The sequence below is a fragment of the Ahaetulla prasina genome, chromosome 3 (genome assembly GCF_028640845.1).
Source record: "Ahaetulla prasina isolate Xishuangbanna chromosome 3, ASM2864084v1, whole genome shotgun sequence".
In the NCBI taxonomy this organism is placed as follows: Eukaryota; Metazoa; Chordata; class Lepidosauria; order Squamata; family Colubridae; genus Ahaetulla; species Ahaetulla prasina.
The window spans coordinates 225,501,111-225,517,948 of NC_080541.1; the positions used below are offsets into that span (position 1 = coordinate 225,501,111).

General features: G+C 45.8%; 1 protein-coding gene across 1 annotated transcript in view; it reads right to left on the bottom strand.

The window, feature by feature from the left end:
* SLC2A4RG (SLC2A4 regulator) overlaps positions 1-16,838 on the bottom strand; it is a 63,691-nt gene that overhangs the window by 18,871 nt on the left and 27,982 nt on the right. The window contains exons 3-4 of the mRNA XM_058175974.1: positions 10,703-10,812; positions 7,434-7,669 (exon numbers count right to left, since the gene is read on the bottom strand). Of these exons, the coding sequence (XP_058031957.1) occupies positions 7,434-7,669; positions 10,703-10,812 (346 nt within the window). The remainder of the gene's footprint in view (positions 1-7,433; positions 7,670-10,702; positions 10,813-16,838) is intronic.

Below are 16,838 nucleotides of genomic sequence, written 5' to 3' on the forward strand. Positions count from 1 at the left end.
GCCCACAAGCCTTAAAGTTACTAAGGTTGAGACCCCTAACCTACAACTTAACCTTCGAATAAAATTTAAAATAAAATAGTTCGAAAGAAACTAGGAGAGTCCTTCTAAGCCTATTTGCCCTCCTTCCCATTATCCTTGCTGTGGGCTCCACGGTCTCTTATTTCATCATTCTTCCTTCCTCCGGCCTTCCAAGGTCACGGGGTCAAACTCAATTTCATTGAGGGTCACATCAGGGTTGTGTTTGACCTTGGGACACAGCAACGGTCATAAATAGGAACCAGTAGTTGCCAAGAATCCAAATGTAAATTCCCATGCTGCAACGGTCGTAAGTCTGAAAAATGGCTGTAACTCACTTTTTTTGGTGCTGTTGTAACTTTGAAGGGGCAGTAAACAAACTGTTGTACGTCGAGGACTATTTGTACAGGGAGTCCTCGACTTACAACCGTTCATTTAGTGTCCGTTCAAAGTTACAACTTCACCGGAAAAAAAGTGACTTACGACTGTTTTTCAGACTTACGTCCGTTTTTCAGACTTACGACTGTTTTTCAGACTTACGACTGTTTTTCAGACTTACGACTGTTTTTCAGACTTACGACTGTTTTTCAGACTTACGACTGTTTTTCAGACTTACGACTGTTTTTCAGACTTACGACTGTTTTTCAGACTTACGACTGTTTTTCAGACTTACGACTGTTTTTCAGACTTACGACTCGCTGCAGCATCCCCATTCAGATGCTTAACAACTGACACACATTTATGACGGTCGCAGTGTCCCGGAGTCATGTCATCATCTGGTGCCGCGGTCTGACAAGCAGAGTCAATGGGGAAAGCCGGATTCGCTTAACGACCGGGTTGCTAACTTATCAACTGCAGCAATTCGCTTCACAACTGAAGCAAGGAAGGGTCGTAAAACGGGGCAATACTTTCCCGTTAACCACAGAACGTTTGGGCTCAATCGCGGTCGTTAAGTCGAAGACATACCTGCATGGCGGTGAGTCACGGCAACTGTCCATGGGGCCAGGGGAAATGTCAATGCTCAGTTGTGGTCGGAAGTTGAGGACTACCTATAACAGGGGTCTCCGACCTTAGTAACTTTAAGGCTTGTGGACTTCAACTCCCAGAGTTCCTCAGCCAGGAGTTGAAGCCCACAAGCCTTAAAGTTACTAAGGTTGGAGACCCCTAACCTACAACTTAACCTTCCGAATAAAATTTAAAATAAAATAGTTCGAAAGAAACTAGGGAGAGTCCCTTCTAAGCCTATTTGCCCTCCTTCCCATTATCCTTGCTGTGGGCTCCACGGTCTCTTATTTCATCATTCTTCCTTCCTCCGGCCTTCCAAGGTCACGGGGGTCAAACTCAATTTCATTGAGGGTCACATCAGGGTTGTGTTTGACCTTGGGGATGGGTGGGCGTGGCCAGGGGGGGCGTGGCCAGCTCGGCGTCATTCATGTCGGGGTGGGGGGGGCACCTGTGGTGGCCAAGTGCTAAGGCAGGACTTCCCTGAGACCCTCCCTCCCTCTCATTATAATCTCCTTCCTTCCTTCTTTCCCTCTTCATTCTCCTTTCTTCTTCCTTCCCCTCTTTCCTTCTTTTTCCTTCCTTCCTTCCTTCCTTCCTTCCTCTCATTTCTTCTTCCTTCCCCTCTTTCCTTCTTTTTCCTTCCTTCCTTCCTTCCTTCTTCTCATTTCTTCTTCCTTCCCCTCTTTCCTTCTTCTTCCTTCCTTCTTTCTTCTCATTTCTTCTTCCTTCCTCTTTCCTTCTTTTTCCTTCCTTCCTTCCTTTTTCCTTCCTTACAACCACAACGGGGTCCAAAATTTCTTATTCCTAAGAAGCGGGTGTTGCTATTCTCCAAAGCACCTAAAGGCAGGAGTAGAAGCGGTAGATGGAAACTCATCAAAGTGGGGAGCCACCTAGAACTAAAGAGAAATTTCCTGACAGTGAGAACAATTAACCAGTGGAACCACTTGCAGTGAGAAGTTGTGGGTGCTCCACCGCTGGTTTTTAAAAGAGTTTGGGCAACCATTTCTCTCTCTCTCAGTTCTGCCCCATTTCAAAACCTTTCTTGCCGTAGTTGTTAACGAACCTTGCAGCTGCCAGCAAGTTGCTGGCTTAAATTTTACTGGTTTTAAATTTTACTGGTTTTAAATTTTAAATTTTCTATCATTAATTTTAAGGGTTTTTAGTTTTATCTATTTTAAAGTTTTAGGCCAACTATGTAGTAAGTTTTTTAATTTGCATTTAATTGTATATTGTACTGTTTGTTTTACCTTGGCTGTACACCGCCCTGAGTCCTTGGAGAAGGCGGTATAAAATAATATTTGAATATGTGAATTATTTATTGAATAAATAATAATAATAATAATAAAGTTAGTAACACAGTTGTTAAAGGATATGACTTCCCAGTTGACTTTGCTGGTCAAAAGGTCACAAAGGGGAATCAAATGACCCTGGGACACAGCAACGGTCATAAATAGGAACCAGTAGTTGCCAAGAATCCAAATGTAAATTCCCATGCTGTGGCAGTCGTAAGTCTGAAAATGGCTGTAACTCACTTTTGGTGCTGTTGTAACTTTGAAGGGCAGTAAACAAACTGTTATGCGTCGAGGACTATTTGTACAGGAGTCCTCGACTTACAACCGTTCATTTAGTGACCGTTCAGTTACAACTTCACCGGAAAAAAGTGACTTCGACTGTTTTCAGACTTCACGACCCCTATCTCACGTGAGTTACATTCAGATGCTTAACAACTGACACACATTTATGACGGTCGCAGTGTCCCGGAGTCATGTCATCATCTGGTGCCGCGGTCTGACAAGCAGAGTCAATGGGGAAAGCCGGATTCGCTTAACGACCGGGTTGCTAACTTATCAACTGCAGCAATTCGCTTCACAACTGAAGCAAGGAAGGGTCGTAAAACGGGGCAATACTTTCCCGTTAACCACAGAACGTTTGGGCTCAATCGCGGTCGTTAAGTCGAAGACATACCTGCATGGCGGTGAGTCACGGCAACTGTCCATGGGGCCAGGGGAAATGTCAATGCTCAGTTGTGGTCGGAAGTTGAGGACTACCTATAACAGGGGTCTCCGACCTTAGTAACTTTAAGGCTTGTGGACTTCAACTCCCAGAGTTCCTCAGCCAGGAGTTGAAGCCCACAAGCCTTAAAGTTACTAAGGTTGGAGACCCCTAACCTACAACTTAACCTTCGAATAAAATTTAAAATAAAATAGTTCGAAAGAAACTAGGGAGAGTCCCTTCTAAGCCTATTTGCCCTCCTTCCCATTATCCTTGCTGTGGGCTCCACGGTCTCTTATTTCATCATTCTTCCTTCCTCCGGCCTTCCAAGGTCACGGGGGTCAAACTCAATTTCATTGAGGGTCACATCAGGGTTGTGTTTGACCTTGGGGATGGGTGGGCGTGGCCAGGGGGGGCGTGGCCAGCTCGGCGTCATTCATGTCGGGGTGGGGGGGGCACCTGTGGTGGCCAAGTGCTAAGGCAGGACTTCCCTGAGACCCTCCCTCCCTCTCATTATAATCTCCTTCCTTCCTTCTTTCCCTCTTCATTCTCCTTTCTTCTTCCTTCCCCTCTTTCCTTCTTTTCCTTCCTTCCTTCTTCCTTCCTTCCTCTCATTTCTTCTTCCTTCCCTCTTTCCTTCCTTCCTTCCTTTTTCCTTCCTTCTTTCTTCTCATTTCTTCTTCCTTCCTCTCTTTCCTTCTTTTTCCTTCCTTCCTTCCTTCCTTCTTCTCATTTCTTCTTCCTTCCCCTCTTTCCTTCTTCTTCCTTCCTTCCTTCCTTTTTCCTTCCTTCTTTCTTCTCATTTCTTCTTCCTTCCCCTCTTTCCTTCTTTTTCCTTCCTTCCTTCCTTTTTCCTTCCTTCTTTCTTCTCATTTCTTCTTCCTTCCCCTCTTTCCTTCTTTCCTTCCTTCCTTCCTTCCTTCCTCTCATTTCTTCTTCCTTCCCCTCTTTCCTTCTTTTTCCTTCCTTCCTTCCTTCCTTCTTCTCATTTCTTCTTCCTTCCCCTCTTTCCTTCTTCTTCCTTCCTTCTTTCTTCTCATTTCTTCTTCCTTCCTCTCTTTCCTTCTTTTTCCTTCCTTCCTTCCTTTTTCCTTCCTTCTTTCTTCTCATTTCTTCTTCCTTCCCCTCTTTCCTTCTTTTTCCTTCCTTCCTTCCTTTTTCCTTCCTTCTTTCTTCTCATTTCTTCTTCCTTCCTCTCTTTCCTTCTTTTTCCTTCCTTCTTTCCTTCCTTTTTCCTTCCCTCTTTATTCTCATTTCTTCCTCCTTCCCCTTTCCTTCTTCTTCCTTCCTTCCTTCCTTTTTCCTTCCCTCTTTCTCCTTTCTTCTTCCTTCCTCTCTTTCCTTCTTTTTCCTTCCTTCCTTTTTCCTTTCCTCTTTCTTCTCATTTCTTCTTCCTTCTCCTCTTTCCTTCTTTCCTTCCTTTTTCCTTCCTTTTTCCTTCCCTCTTTCTCCTTTCTTCCCCTCTTTCCTTCTTTTTCCTTCCTTCCTTCCTTTCTTTCTTCCTTCCTTCCCCTTTCCTTCTTTTTCCTTCCTTCCTTCCTTTTTCCTTCCCTCTTTCTCCTTTCTTCCCCTTTTTCCTTCTTTTTCCTTCCTTCCTTCCTTCCTTCCTTCCTTCCTTCCTTCCTTCCTTCCTTCCTTCCCCTTTCCTTCTTTTTCCTTCCTTCCTTCCTTTTTCCTTCTCTCTTTATTCTTATTTCTTCTTCCTTTCTCTCTTTCCTTCTTTCCTTCCTTTTTCCTTCCCTCTTTATTCTCATTTCTTCCTCCTTCCCCTTTCCTTCTTCTTCCTTCCTTCCTTTTTCCTTCCCTCTTTCTCCTTTCTTCCCCTTTTTCCTTCTTTTTCCTTCCTTCCTTCCTTTTTCCTTCCTTCCTTTCTTCCTTCCTTCTTTCCTTCCTTCCTTCCTTCCTTCCTTCCTTTCTTTCTTTCTTCCCTCCTTCCTTCCTTTCTTTCTTCCTTCTTTTCCTTCCTTCCTTCCTTTTCCTTCCTCTTTATTCTCATTTCTTCCTTCCCTTTCCTTCTTTTTCCTTCCTTCCTTCCTTTTTCCTTCCCTCTTTCTCCTTTCTTCCCCTTTTTCCTTCTTTTTCCTTCCTTCCTTCCTTCCTTCCTTCCTTCCTTCCTTCCTTCCTTCCTTCCTTCCTTCCTTTCTTCCTTCCTTCTTTCCTTCCTTCCTTCCTTTTCCTTCCCTCTTTTCTCATTTCTTCCTCCTTCCCTTTCCTTCTTCTTCCTTCCTTCCTTCCTTCCTTCCTTCCTTCCTTCCTTCCTTCCCCTTTCCTTCTTTTTCCTTCCTTCCTTCCTTTTTCCTTCTCTCTTTATTCTTATTTCTTCTTCCTTTCTCTCTTTCCTTCTTTCCTTCCTTTTTCCTTCCCTCTTTATTCTCATTTCTTCCTCCTTCCCCTTTCCTTCTTCTTCCTTCCTTCCTTTTTCCTTCCCTCTTTCTCCTTTCTTCCCCTTTTTCCTTCTTTTTCCTTCCTTCCTTCCTTCCTTCCTTCCTTCCTTCCTTCCTTCCTTTCTTCCTTCCTTCCTTCCTTCCTTCCTTCCTTCCTTCCTTCCTTCCTTCCTTCCTTCCTTCCTTTCTTCCTTCCTTCTTTTTCCTTCCTTCCTTCCTTTTTCCTTCCCTCTTTATTCTCATTTCTTCTTCGGTTTCCCTCTTTCCTTCTTTTTCCTTCCTTCCTTCCTTTTTCCTTCCCTCATTCTCATTTCTTCTTGGCTACCCTTTTCCTTTCTTTTTCCTTCCTTCCTTCCTTCCTTCCTTCCTTCCTTCCTTCCTTCCTTCCTTCCTTCCTTCCTTCCTTCCTTCCTTCCTTCCTTCTTTTTCCTTCCCTCTTTATTCTCATTTCTTCTTCCTTCCTCTCTTTCCTTCTTTTTCCTTCCTTCCTTCCTTCCTTCCTTCCTTCCTTCCTTCCTTTCTTCCTTCCTTCTTTTTCCTTCCTTCCTTCCTTTTTCCTTCCCTCTTTATTCTCATTTCTTCTTCAGTGACCCTCTTTCCTTCTTTTTCCTTCCTTGCTCTCTTCCCATCTTCTGTTCTTTTTCTTCGCCTTTCCTCTTTCCCTTTCTCCTTTCCTGTCCCTTTTTGCATGCTCAAATGCAAAAGGGGAAGCATTTCTCATTTTGTTTTGTTTTTAGTTTGTTTTGCTAGACCTCTGTCATTAAAAACGGAGCTTGGGGGGGGTGTATTTAGTGCCACCCCCCCCCGGCTCCATTTTTACTGGCAGAGGGCTGCAGGAGGCTGTTGGGGCTCACAATGGCCTCCCTTCCCCCCCCCCAGCTCCATTTTTTGCTGACAGAGGCACTGCGGGCCAGTCCTTCGCTGTTTCTAGGGTGGCCCTGTGGGCCAGATTTACCGTACTTGTAGGAGTATTAAGACACACTTAAGACACACTTAAGAGGGTGGAAATGTTGGTGCATCTTATACACTGACTACAGCCATTTTTGGCCTCCCGAAACCCCGCCCCGCGTGTCTCGTTTTCGCCAAAAAAACAGGCCCATTTTTCACAAAAGCTGAGTCTGCAGAGGGTATGGGAGGCCTGCAGACCAGGGGTGAAATGCTCCCAGTTCGGACCGGTTCACCCAATCCAGTAGCGACGGTGGCGGGTGGTTCGGAGAACCGGTAGCAAAAATCCCTGCCCGCCCCCATGCCCAGCTGAGCTGCGCAATCATCAGAGGTGTTGTTTGTTTTTTTTTTACTTTTAAAACCATTTTTCCTTCAGTGGAAAAAATGCTTTTAAAAGTAAAAAAAAAAAGCCTCTGATGATCGTGCGGCTCAGCTGGGATCGTCAGAGGCTTTTAAAAGCATTTTTTCTACAACTCCTTCGGCCACGCCCACCCAATCACATTACACCCCCACCCCCCCACCAGGCCACAGAACTGGTAGTAACAAATTTTACATTTCATCATTGCTGCAGAGTGTTCCTGGGGGCTGGGGAGGGCAAAAACGTGATGCGTGGGGGGTTTGGGAGGCCAAAAACAGGCCCGTTTTTCGCAAAAAGAGGGGCGCTTTTGCCCTCCCCAACCCCCAGGAGCACTCCGCAGGCCTCCCAAACCCTCTGCAGACCTGGTTTTCATGCAAAGCTGGCCTGTTTTTGGCCTCCCCAACCTCTCAAGCGTCGCATTTTTGCCCTCCCCAGCCCCCAGGAGCACTCTGCAGAGTTCTCCTGGGGGCCCGGGGAGGGCAAAAACTTTTTTTTTCTTGTTTACCTCTTCGAAATCTTATAAGTACGTCTTATACTTTGGTGCGTCTTACAGTCCCAAAAAATATGGTAAGCACCCCATGCGGGCCAAATCCGGCCTGTGGGCCTTGAGCCTGACACCCCTGCCCAAGGTCTTTCTCACCTACCCTTACATAAAAAGAAACAACCGGGAAGCCTCCCGACAGGCTCAAAGCGGAAAAGGTCTCCTCACCACCCCCGTCAACATTCCTTCTCACCTTCCTCTTCCTGGGCACGGGTTCCCCAAAGAGAAACTGGGCGGCTTCCGTCTCCTCCAGGTCGGACTGGAGGGAAGACAGGATGCTGGTCGTGATGTCGGCGGTCAGGGGCGGTGAAGGGGTGGAGGGGGTGGAAAGGTCGCTCGGGGGATCCCAGCTCCCGTCTCCGCTGTGGTTGCTGCTCGAGCAGCTGGAAGACCTAAGGGGAGCTTCTTTCCACACGTCACAGTTCATTTCTGTTGCAAAACGAAACACAAGGCGGCGAGGTCATAAGGTGTCCGGCATGAAACAACCAGGCTCAACTGGGCTGCAGGAAGTCCTCGACCTACGACCACAACGGAGTCCAAAATTTCTGCTGCTAAGCGAGACAGTTGTTAAAAGTGAGTTTTGCCCCGTTTTACAACTTTTCTTGCCACCGTCGTTAAGCGAATCCCTGCCATTGTTGAGTTATGAACCTGATAGTTCAGGGGATCTGGCCGCAGCATTGACTTCGCTTGTCAGAAGGTCACAAAAGGTCTAGGACACTATGTTTAAAAGGCCTGGAGACTAAAAGATAGGTTGCAGGGAACTGGTCTTAGAATAGAATATCAGAGTTGGAAGAGACCTTGGAGGTCTTCTAGTCCAACCCCCTGCTCAAGCAGGAAACCCTACACCACTTCAGACAAATGGTTATCCAACATCTTAAAAACTTCCAGTGTTGGAGCATTCACAACTTCTGGAGGCAGGTTGTTCCACTGATTAATTGTTCTCACTATCAGGAAATTCCTCCTTAGTTCTAAGTTGCTTCTCTCCTTGATGAGTTTCCACCCATTGCTTCTTGTTCCACCCTCAGGTGCTTTGGAGAAGAGCTTGACTCCCTCTTCTTTGGGGCAGCCCCTGAGATATTGGAACACTGCTATCATGTCACCCCTAGAGTGTCAAAATCTTTCAATTTTCAATTTCCAAACATCAGAGGTGCTCAAAGGTTGTGACACGCCTTGAGGATTGTAAATATCTTTTGGTTACTTTAATATAATTTAGATGTGCTTAGTAAGTAACTCCATAAACATCATGATAGCAGCCTTCCAATATTCGAGGGGCTGCCACAAAGAAGAAGGGAGGGAGCTCAATTTATCTTCCAAAGAAGCAGAAGGCAGGACATTAAACAATGGGTGGAAACCAACCAAGGTAGGAAGCAATCTAAGGAGAAATTTCCTAACACTGAGGACAATTCATCAGTGGAACAAATTACTTTCGGAAATTGTGAGTACTCCATCGCTGGAAGTTTTTTATTTTACTTTATTTATTTATTTGTCAAGCATGTATAAGATAAGAGGTAAAAGGATAAACATAATTTGAATACATGAAAGGAGTAAGTAAAAAGGAATATTAGGACAGGGACGGTAGGCACGCAGGTGCGCTTATGCCCGCCCCTTACAGACCTCTTAGGAATGGGGTGAGGTCAACAGTAGACAGTTTAAGCTTAAAGTTTTGGGGGTTTGGGGAAGAAACCACAGAGTCAGGTAGTGCATTCCAGGCATTGACCCCTCTTGTTGCTGAAGTCGTATTTTCTGCAATTGAGTTTGGAGCGGTTTACCTGGAGTTTGTATCTATTATTTGCTCGTGTATTGTTTTTAAGAAGAGTCTGGACAACCATTTGTCTGAAATAGGTATGGGGGTCTCCTGCCTGAGAAGGGGGTTGGACTAGAAGACCTCCAAGGTCCCTTCCAATTCTGTTATTCAGTGACAGATCTTAGCACCAGGCGGCTTCCCCTCGTATCGCAAAACACCACAACAACACATCTTTAACTCCACTCCTATTCCCTGCCATTTTTATTTTTTTTTGCATCTTCAATTTGGTTTCCATCTTATTATTTTATTTCGTTGGGGCCCTTCAAACTTGTTTATTTTTATTCCCCGAGACGCCAAAATGGTTTTTGGGATTGGTGTGGGGTTGTTGTTTTTTTTAAATGGTCGGGGAACCTATAAATAACAAAAGCACACAAAACCAGCCAAGAGTCATAAACAACACAGGACCGCATGACAGATGTTTATATTTAGAACTTTAATATCTTTTTTTTTTTGGCTCGGGTGGAAAATATTCTCGCCGCCCCAAATCCTAGTTTGAGACTATTATTCAAGGGTTGGGAATAGTAAGCGAGAGATAAAAAACAGACCCCTGGCTGATAAACACTTTATATCAGGGGTCTCCAACCTTGGCCACTTTAAGATTTGTGGACTTCAACTCCCAGAATTCCTCAGCCAGCTTTGCTGAGGAAAGCCGGCTTTGCTGGCTGAGGAATTCTGGGAGTTGAAGTCCACAAGTCTTAAAGTGGCCAAGATTGGAGACCCCTGCTTTATATCACACTCCAAACCTGTGGATTTTAATTCCCAGCATTCCGGAGCCAGCAGGGCTAGCTCAGGAATGCTGGGAGTTGAAGTTCACAGGTCTTAAAGGGACCATACCTGCCCACCTCCTACCAGTCTTAAGACTAGAAGAGAATTCTGGGAGTTGAAGTCCACCCATCTTCAACCTGCCAAGATCACCTTAAGGGAAGGAGGGTCTGTGCAGGTAGTCCTCGACTTACAACAGTTCATTTAGGGCCTCTGGTGGCTTAGACTGGTAAGACAGTTTGTTATTAACAGCAGCTGCTTGCAATTACTGCAGGTTCTAGTCCCACCAGGCCCAAGGTTGACTCAGCCTTCCATCCTTTATAAGGTAGGTAAAATGAGGACCCAGATTGTTGGGGGCAATAAGTTGACTTTGTAAATATACAAAAAATAGAATGAGACTATTGCTTTACACACTGTAAGCCGCCCTGAGTCTTTGGAGAAGGGCGGGATATAAATGCAAATTTTAAAAAAAGTGACCATTTGAAGTTACCCCTGCACTGAAAAAAAAAAAGGGACAGGGCCATTTTTCAACCCTTTCGACATCCTCATCTCCCACTGATCAAAATTTAAGACGCTACGCAACCGACTCATATTTATGACGGTTGCAGCGTCCCCGGGGATCATGCGATCTCCTTTTTTTTGCAACCTTCTGCCCAACAACGTCAATGGCGAAAGCCGGATTCACTGAACAACCGTCTTGCTAACTTAACAACTGCAGCGTTTCACTTAACAACGGCGGTAAGGAAGGTTGTAAAACTGGTAACCCAAAGAACTGGTAACCTTAACTTAGCAGCATAAATTTTGGGCTTGATTGCGGTCGTAAGGCGAGGACTAACCGTGTGTCAAAACCTCCGTCAAGCCAGAGTGACCTCTTCCCCCTCCCAGCACAGGAATACCTGCGCTGAAACCATTGGGGTGATGGCCCAGCACCACGGGACTCGTCGACAGGCTGGTGAGGACCGCGGCCGCCATGACTTCGTCAATTCCTGCCTTCTCCGTTGGCTTTCTGTGGGACACAAAGGGGAAAAAGGACTGTCAATCAAAGCCAGACTGCGTGCAACCCAACCCTGCCGAAGAGCTGATGAATGGGCCCCCCCTCTGGAATCTCTGCCTCTGGAGGGTCACCTTCTCTTGGTGACCTTCTCACAAGTCTAAGGGAGAAGAACCTCTATGGACCACACCTACAAGAAACAACAGAGGGAAACTAATCAAGGAGAGTGTTGTGTCTTGTCCGCTCTCACCGCAGCCGGGGTCTGCTTATCTGCTCCCGAACACGGAGGAATGTATGCCTCCCGGCCCCAGTCCTGGCTCCATGCCCAGACAAGCTGCAGAGGAGGGGGCACCTCCCGGTCCCAGCCCTGGCTCCATGCCCAAGCAGGCTGCAGAGGAGGGAGCATCCCCCGGCCCCAGCCCTGGCTCCATGCCCAGGCAAACGGAGCAGCTAGACCCCTCCCCCTCCTCCACAGCATGTGAGCCTGAGGAAGGTTTATTTCCAACAGCTGCTGATTGGAGTGACCCTCGCATCAGAAGACTGGATAGGCGGAGGCAACAGAAGGAAGGGAGGGGCAGGCCTTAATGAGTGCTGAGTCATGGAGCCACACCCCATGGCCTATATAAAGGATCTGCTTTCTGGCAGTCTCTGAGTCAGGCAAAGTTGAACTTATCTTGCTGAAGTCACTTACTGGTCTCCTGCCTGCTCTGAGGACTTTGCTAGGACTTTGGGCAGAGCTGCAGAGGCAAGCCTGATTCGGATTTCCCTGACCCGGCCGTCAGCGGAGGAGTGGGACACGACAGAGAGAAGCCAAGTTGAATGAAGTTGAAATTCCCTGACGGCGAGAACGATTAACCAGTGGAACTGCTTGCCTCCAGAAGTTGTGGGTATTCCAACACTGGAGGTTTTTAAGAAGCGACTGGACCAGTGGTGAAATGCTACCGGTTCGCATCGGTTCAGGGGAACCGGTAGTGATAAAAACTACCAGTTCGGGCGAACCGGTAGTAAAAAAAAAAGTGGATTTCTGACAATCAGCCGTGCCGCGCAATTTAAATTGCTAATAATAATAATAATAATAATAATAATAATAATAATAATAATAATAATAATAATAATAATAATAATAATAATTTAATTTGTATACCGCCCTTCTCCCGAAGGACTCAGGGCGGTTTACAGCCAAGTAAAAACAACAATCAATAACACAATACAGATAAAACAATAACTAAAAAACTTATTCAAATTTGGCCCCAATTTAAAATACATTTAAAAAACCATAAAACCCAATTAAAATTAAAAACCCAATAATAACATCTAAAAATTCTATGCCAGTCCAGCGCGGAAAAATAAGTACGTCTTCAGCTCGCGGCGGAAGGTCCGAAGGTCAGGGAGTTGTCGAAGTCCAGGGGGAAGTTCGTTCCATAGGGTAGGAGCCCCCACAGAGAAGGCCCTTCCCCTGGGGGCTGCCAACCGACATTGCTTGGGTGACGGCACCCTAAGGAGTCCCTCTCTGTGAGAGCGCACGGGTCGGTGGGAGGCAAACAGTGGCAGTAGGCGGTCCCGTAAATAACCCTGTCCTAAGCCATGGAGCGCTTTAAAGGTGGTAACCAACACCTTGAAGTGCACCCGGAAGACCACAGGAAGCCAGTGCAGCTTGCGCAGGATTGGTGTTATATGGGAACTATAAGCGGCTCCTTCTATCACCCGCGCAGCTGCATTCTGGACCAACTGGAGCCTCCAGGTGCTCTTCAAGGGGAGCCCCATGTAGAGAGCATTGCAGTAGTCCAGGCGAGAGGTAACGAGAGCATGAGTGACTGTGCATAAGGCATCCCGATTGAGGAAGGGGCGCAACTGGCGAATCAGGCATACCTGATAAAAAGCTCTCCTGGAGACGGTCGTCAAATGTTCTTCAAAAGACAACCGCCCATCCAGGAGAACGCCTAAGTTGCGCACCCGTGTGATTTAGCAGGAAATCCTGCTAAATCACACGGCACATGTGATCCCCTCCACCCCGCTGCTCTACTTACCTTCCCAAGCCTCCTTTTGGCGCATATACTGCACCTGCGCGCACATGCAGCGTGCATTTGGTGCATAGCGCATGGTGCGCAGCACGTAGGGCACAGCACATGCAAGCAGTGCGGACTTGATGCGCAGCGCACATGGGCAGCCAGTGAACTAGGTGGCAAACCGGTTCAGATTTCACCACTGGACTGGAGAACCATTTGTCTGGTGTCGGTTCTCCTGCTTGAGCAGGGGGTTGGACTAGAAGACCTCCAGGGTTCCTTCGACTCTGCTATTCTGCATCCAGCATCTCGGTGTCTGCAAACGTCAGGCTCATTTTTCATTTATTGCTCCCAAAGACAATTCGCACAACCAATTTTATACTCAAAACAGGCTTAGCTTCTTCTAGATGTGCAGTTCCCTTTCCATCATCGTTTTTGAACTGCTTTCTGGTTAGGCAGTCAGTCGGATTCGCTTAACGACCACCGTAATCACGGTAGATTCGCTTAACAAACATAAATAAAAAGGTCCTCATTGGACACGATTCACTTAACAACCGCCTTGCTTAGCAGGGCAAATCCTGGTCGTAAGTCAAGGACTAGCTGTACTTCACAGGCAGGGAACCAAACCACACCCTTGTGGGGTGGAGAAAAGGCACTTCCTGAGGTAAAACCGTGAATACCTTCACGCAACCGGGATCAAGTTTTTTTCTGCTTTAAGTTATGGACTTCAACTCCCAGAGTTCTTTGCTGGCTGGGGAATTCTGGGAGTTGAAGTCCACACCTCCTAAGCCTGCCATGGTTGAGAAGCACTGTTATACCACCCCATTAATATTTTTAAACACCTCTTTGGAAGCAGGGCTCGGCCGTGCCCAGCTCTGAAATGCGGCTTCACAGCAACCTCTTGGCACAGCAGCCTCACGCAATGTGCCAACCGGCCCGTGATGGCTTGTTTAGACAACTCGGTTGCTTCGCTGCGAGCCACAAAACTACCTCCGGAATCCTGGGATTGCTGAATGACGATCAGATCTAGAAGCACGACGCATTAATAGAATAGAATAGAATAGAATTTTTTATTGGCCAAGTGTGATTGGACACACAAGGAATTTGTCTTTGGTGCATAAGCTCTCAGTGTACATAAAAGAAAAGATACGTTCATCAAGGTACAACATTTACAACACAATTGATGGTCAATATATCAATATAAATCATAAGGATTGCCAGCAACAAGTTATAGTCATACAGTCATAAGTGGAAAGAGATTGGTGATGGGAACTATGAAACGATTAATAGTAGTGCAGATTCAGTAAATAGTTTGACAGTGTTGAGGGAATTATTTGTTTAGCAGAGTGATGGCCTTCGGGAAAAAACTGTTCTTGTGTCTAGTTGTTCTGGTGTGCAGTGCTCTATAGCGTCGTTTTGAGGGTAGGAGTTGAAACAGTTTATGTCCAGGATTTGAGGGATTTGCAAATATTTTCACGGCCCTCTTCTTGATTCGTGCAGTATACAGGTCCTCAATGGAAGGCAGGTTGGTAGCAATTATTTTTTCTGCAGTTAAGGGGTTGAAAATTGCAGAAACTTAGTTTAGAATGTATCATAAACCAGTCCTAGGCCCCCAACGTGAATAACTGCCCTGCTTCCTTCTGTACTCTGGAAATCAGAAGTGTTGTTTTTTTTAAATTTGAATTTATATCCCACCCTTCTCCGAAGACTCAGGGCGGCTTACACTATGTCAAGCAATAGTCTTCATCCATTTGTATATTATATACAAAGTCAATTTTTATTGCCCCCCAACAATCTGGGTCCTCATTTTACCTACCTTATAAAGGATGGAAGGCTGAGTCAACCTTGGGCCTGGTGGGACTTGAAATTGCAGTAATTGCAAGCAGCTGTGTTAATAACAGACAGACTTAGTCCGTTGAGCCACCAGAGGCCAGAGGTTGAAGTTCTGCACACAAATATTGGTTTGTTTTCTATATCAAAAGCCATCTCAGGAGTGGGGAGGGGATGTGTGTACAGCTGTATCCAAACTGAATCCACCTTGCGTGAGTTATAGTTCCACCTTAGCCATGAAAATCAGCCAGGTGGCTTTGAGCCAATCACCAGGAGACGGTGAGTTCTAGTTCCGCCTTAGGCATGTAAGCTGGCTGGGTGATTTTGGGCCAATCACCAGGAGACGGTGAGTTCTAGTTCCGCCTTAGGCATGTAAGCTGGCTGGGTGACTTTGGGCCAATCACCAGGAGACGGTGAGTTCTAGTCCCACTTTAGTCATGAAAGCTGGCTGGGTGTTTTTGGACCTATCACCAGGAGACAGTGAGTTCTAGTCCCAATTTTGGAATGAAAGCCGGCTGGGTGATTTTGGGCCAATCACCAGGAGCAGTGAGTTCTAGTCCCAATTTTGGAATGAAAGCTGGCTGGGTGACTTTGGGCCAATCACCAGGAGACAGTGAGTTCTAGTTCCGCCTTAGGCATGTAAGCTGGCTGGGTGACTTTGGGCCAATCACCAGGAGACAGTGAGTTCTAGTCCCACCTTGGGCATGAAAGCCGGCTGGGTGATTTTGGGCCAATCACCAGGAGATGGTGAGTTCTAGTCCCGCCTTAGGCATGTAAGCTGTCTGGGTGATCTTGGGCCAATCACCAGGAGACAGTGAGTTCTAGTTCTGCAACCTCTCTAATTGTCACTTGAACTTTCTGCAAGCGGAGATTATGTGTTTGAGGCAAACGACAGCTGAGATAGAACAACAATGCTCAGTCTTACATATAGGAAAAAAGAACTCTAAAACTAAGTACATACTAGATGGACATTACCTTACAGACGACCCCCATCCCGTTAAAGACCTTGGAGTTTTCATGTCAAATGATCTAAGTGCCAAAGCCCACTGCAACTACATAGCAAAAAAAGCTCTAAGAGTTGTAAACCTAATTTTGCGTAGCTTCTTTTCCAAAAACACCACACTACTAACCAGAGCATATAAAACATTTGCTAGACCAATTCTAGAATACAGCTCACCTGTTTGGAACCCTCACCACATCTCTGACATCAATACAATTGAACGTGTCCAGAAATATTTTACAAGAAGAGTTCTCCATTCCTCTGAAAACAACAAAATACCTTATCCCACCAGACTTGAAATCCTAGGCTTAGAAAACTTGGAACTCCGTCGCCTTCGACAAGACCTAAGTTTAACTCACAGAATCATCTATTGTAATGTCCTTCCTGTCAAAGACTACTTCAGCTTTAATTGCAATAATACAAGGGCAACCAATAGATTTAAACTTAATGTAAACCGCTTTAATCTAGATTGCAGAAAATATGACTTCTGCAACAGAATCATCAGTGCTTGGAATACTTTACCTGACACTGTGGTCTCTTCCCATAATCCTAATAGCTTTATCCAAAAACTTTCTACTATTGACCTCACCCCATTCCTAAGAGGACCATAAGGGGCGTGCATAAGCGCACAAACGTGCCTACCGTTCCTGTCCTATTGTTTTTCTTTTCTTCTTCCTATATATGTTTATATGTGTATATACTATATAATCTTTTTGTATGATGTTGTGACAAAATAAATAAATAAATAAATAAATAAACAATAACACTAGGAAACTGCCTGGGGAATTCTGGGAGTTGAAGTCCCGACATCTTCAAGTTGCTCAGGTTGAGAAACACTTGGTTAATTAATACCATTTCAGGGAAGGGCTCAGTTCTACTTGGAATCCAGCAATGAAGCAATTTAATTTAATGAGCCATGCGTCTGCCCTTCAAGGTAGACCAAGCTGGGGACATCTGATGCTATCTTGCCATTCAGCACACATGACTTCATTCGCCAGCAAGGAGAATATTGGCCCTTTTTTTTTAAGTTACCTGCCAAAAAATTTGGCAAAAATCTACTAACCATAGTAATACAGGTAGCATCAACTCACAACGGTTCATTTAGTGACCGTTCCAAGTTACGACAGTGACTTATGACTGCGTTTCACACTTACGACCGTTGCAGCATCCCTGCGGTCACGTGATCCAAATTCTTGGCCACTGACTCC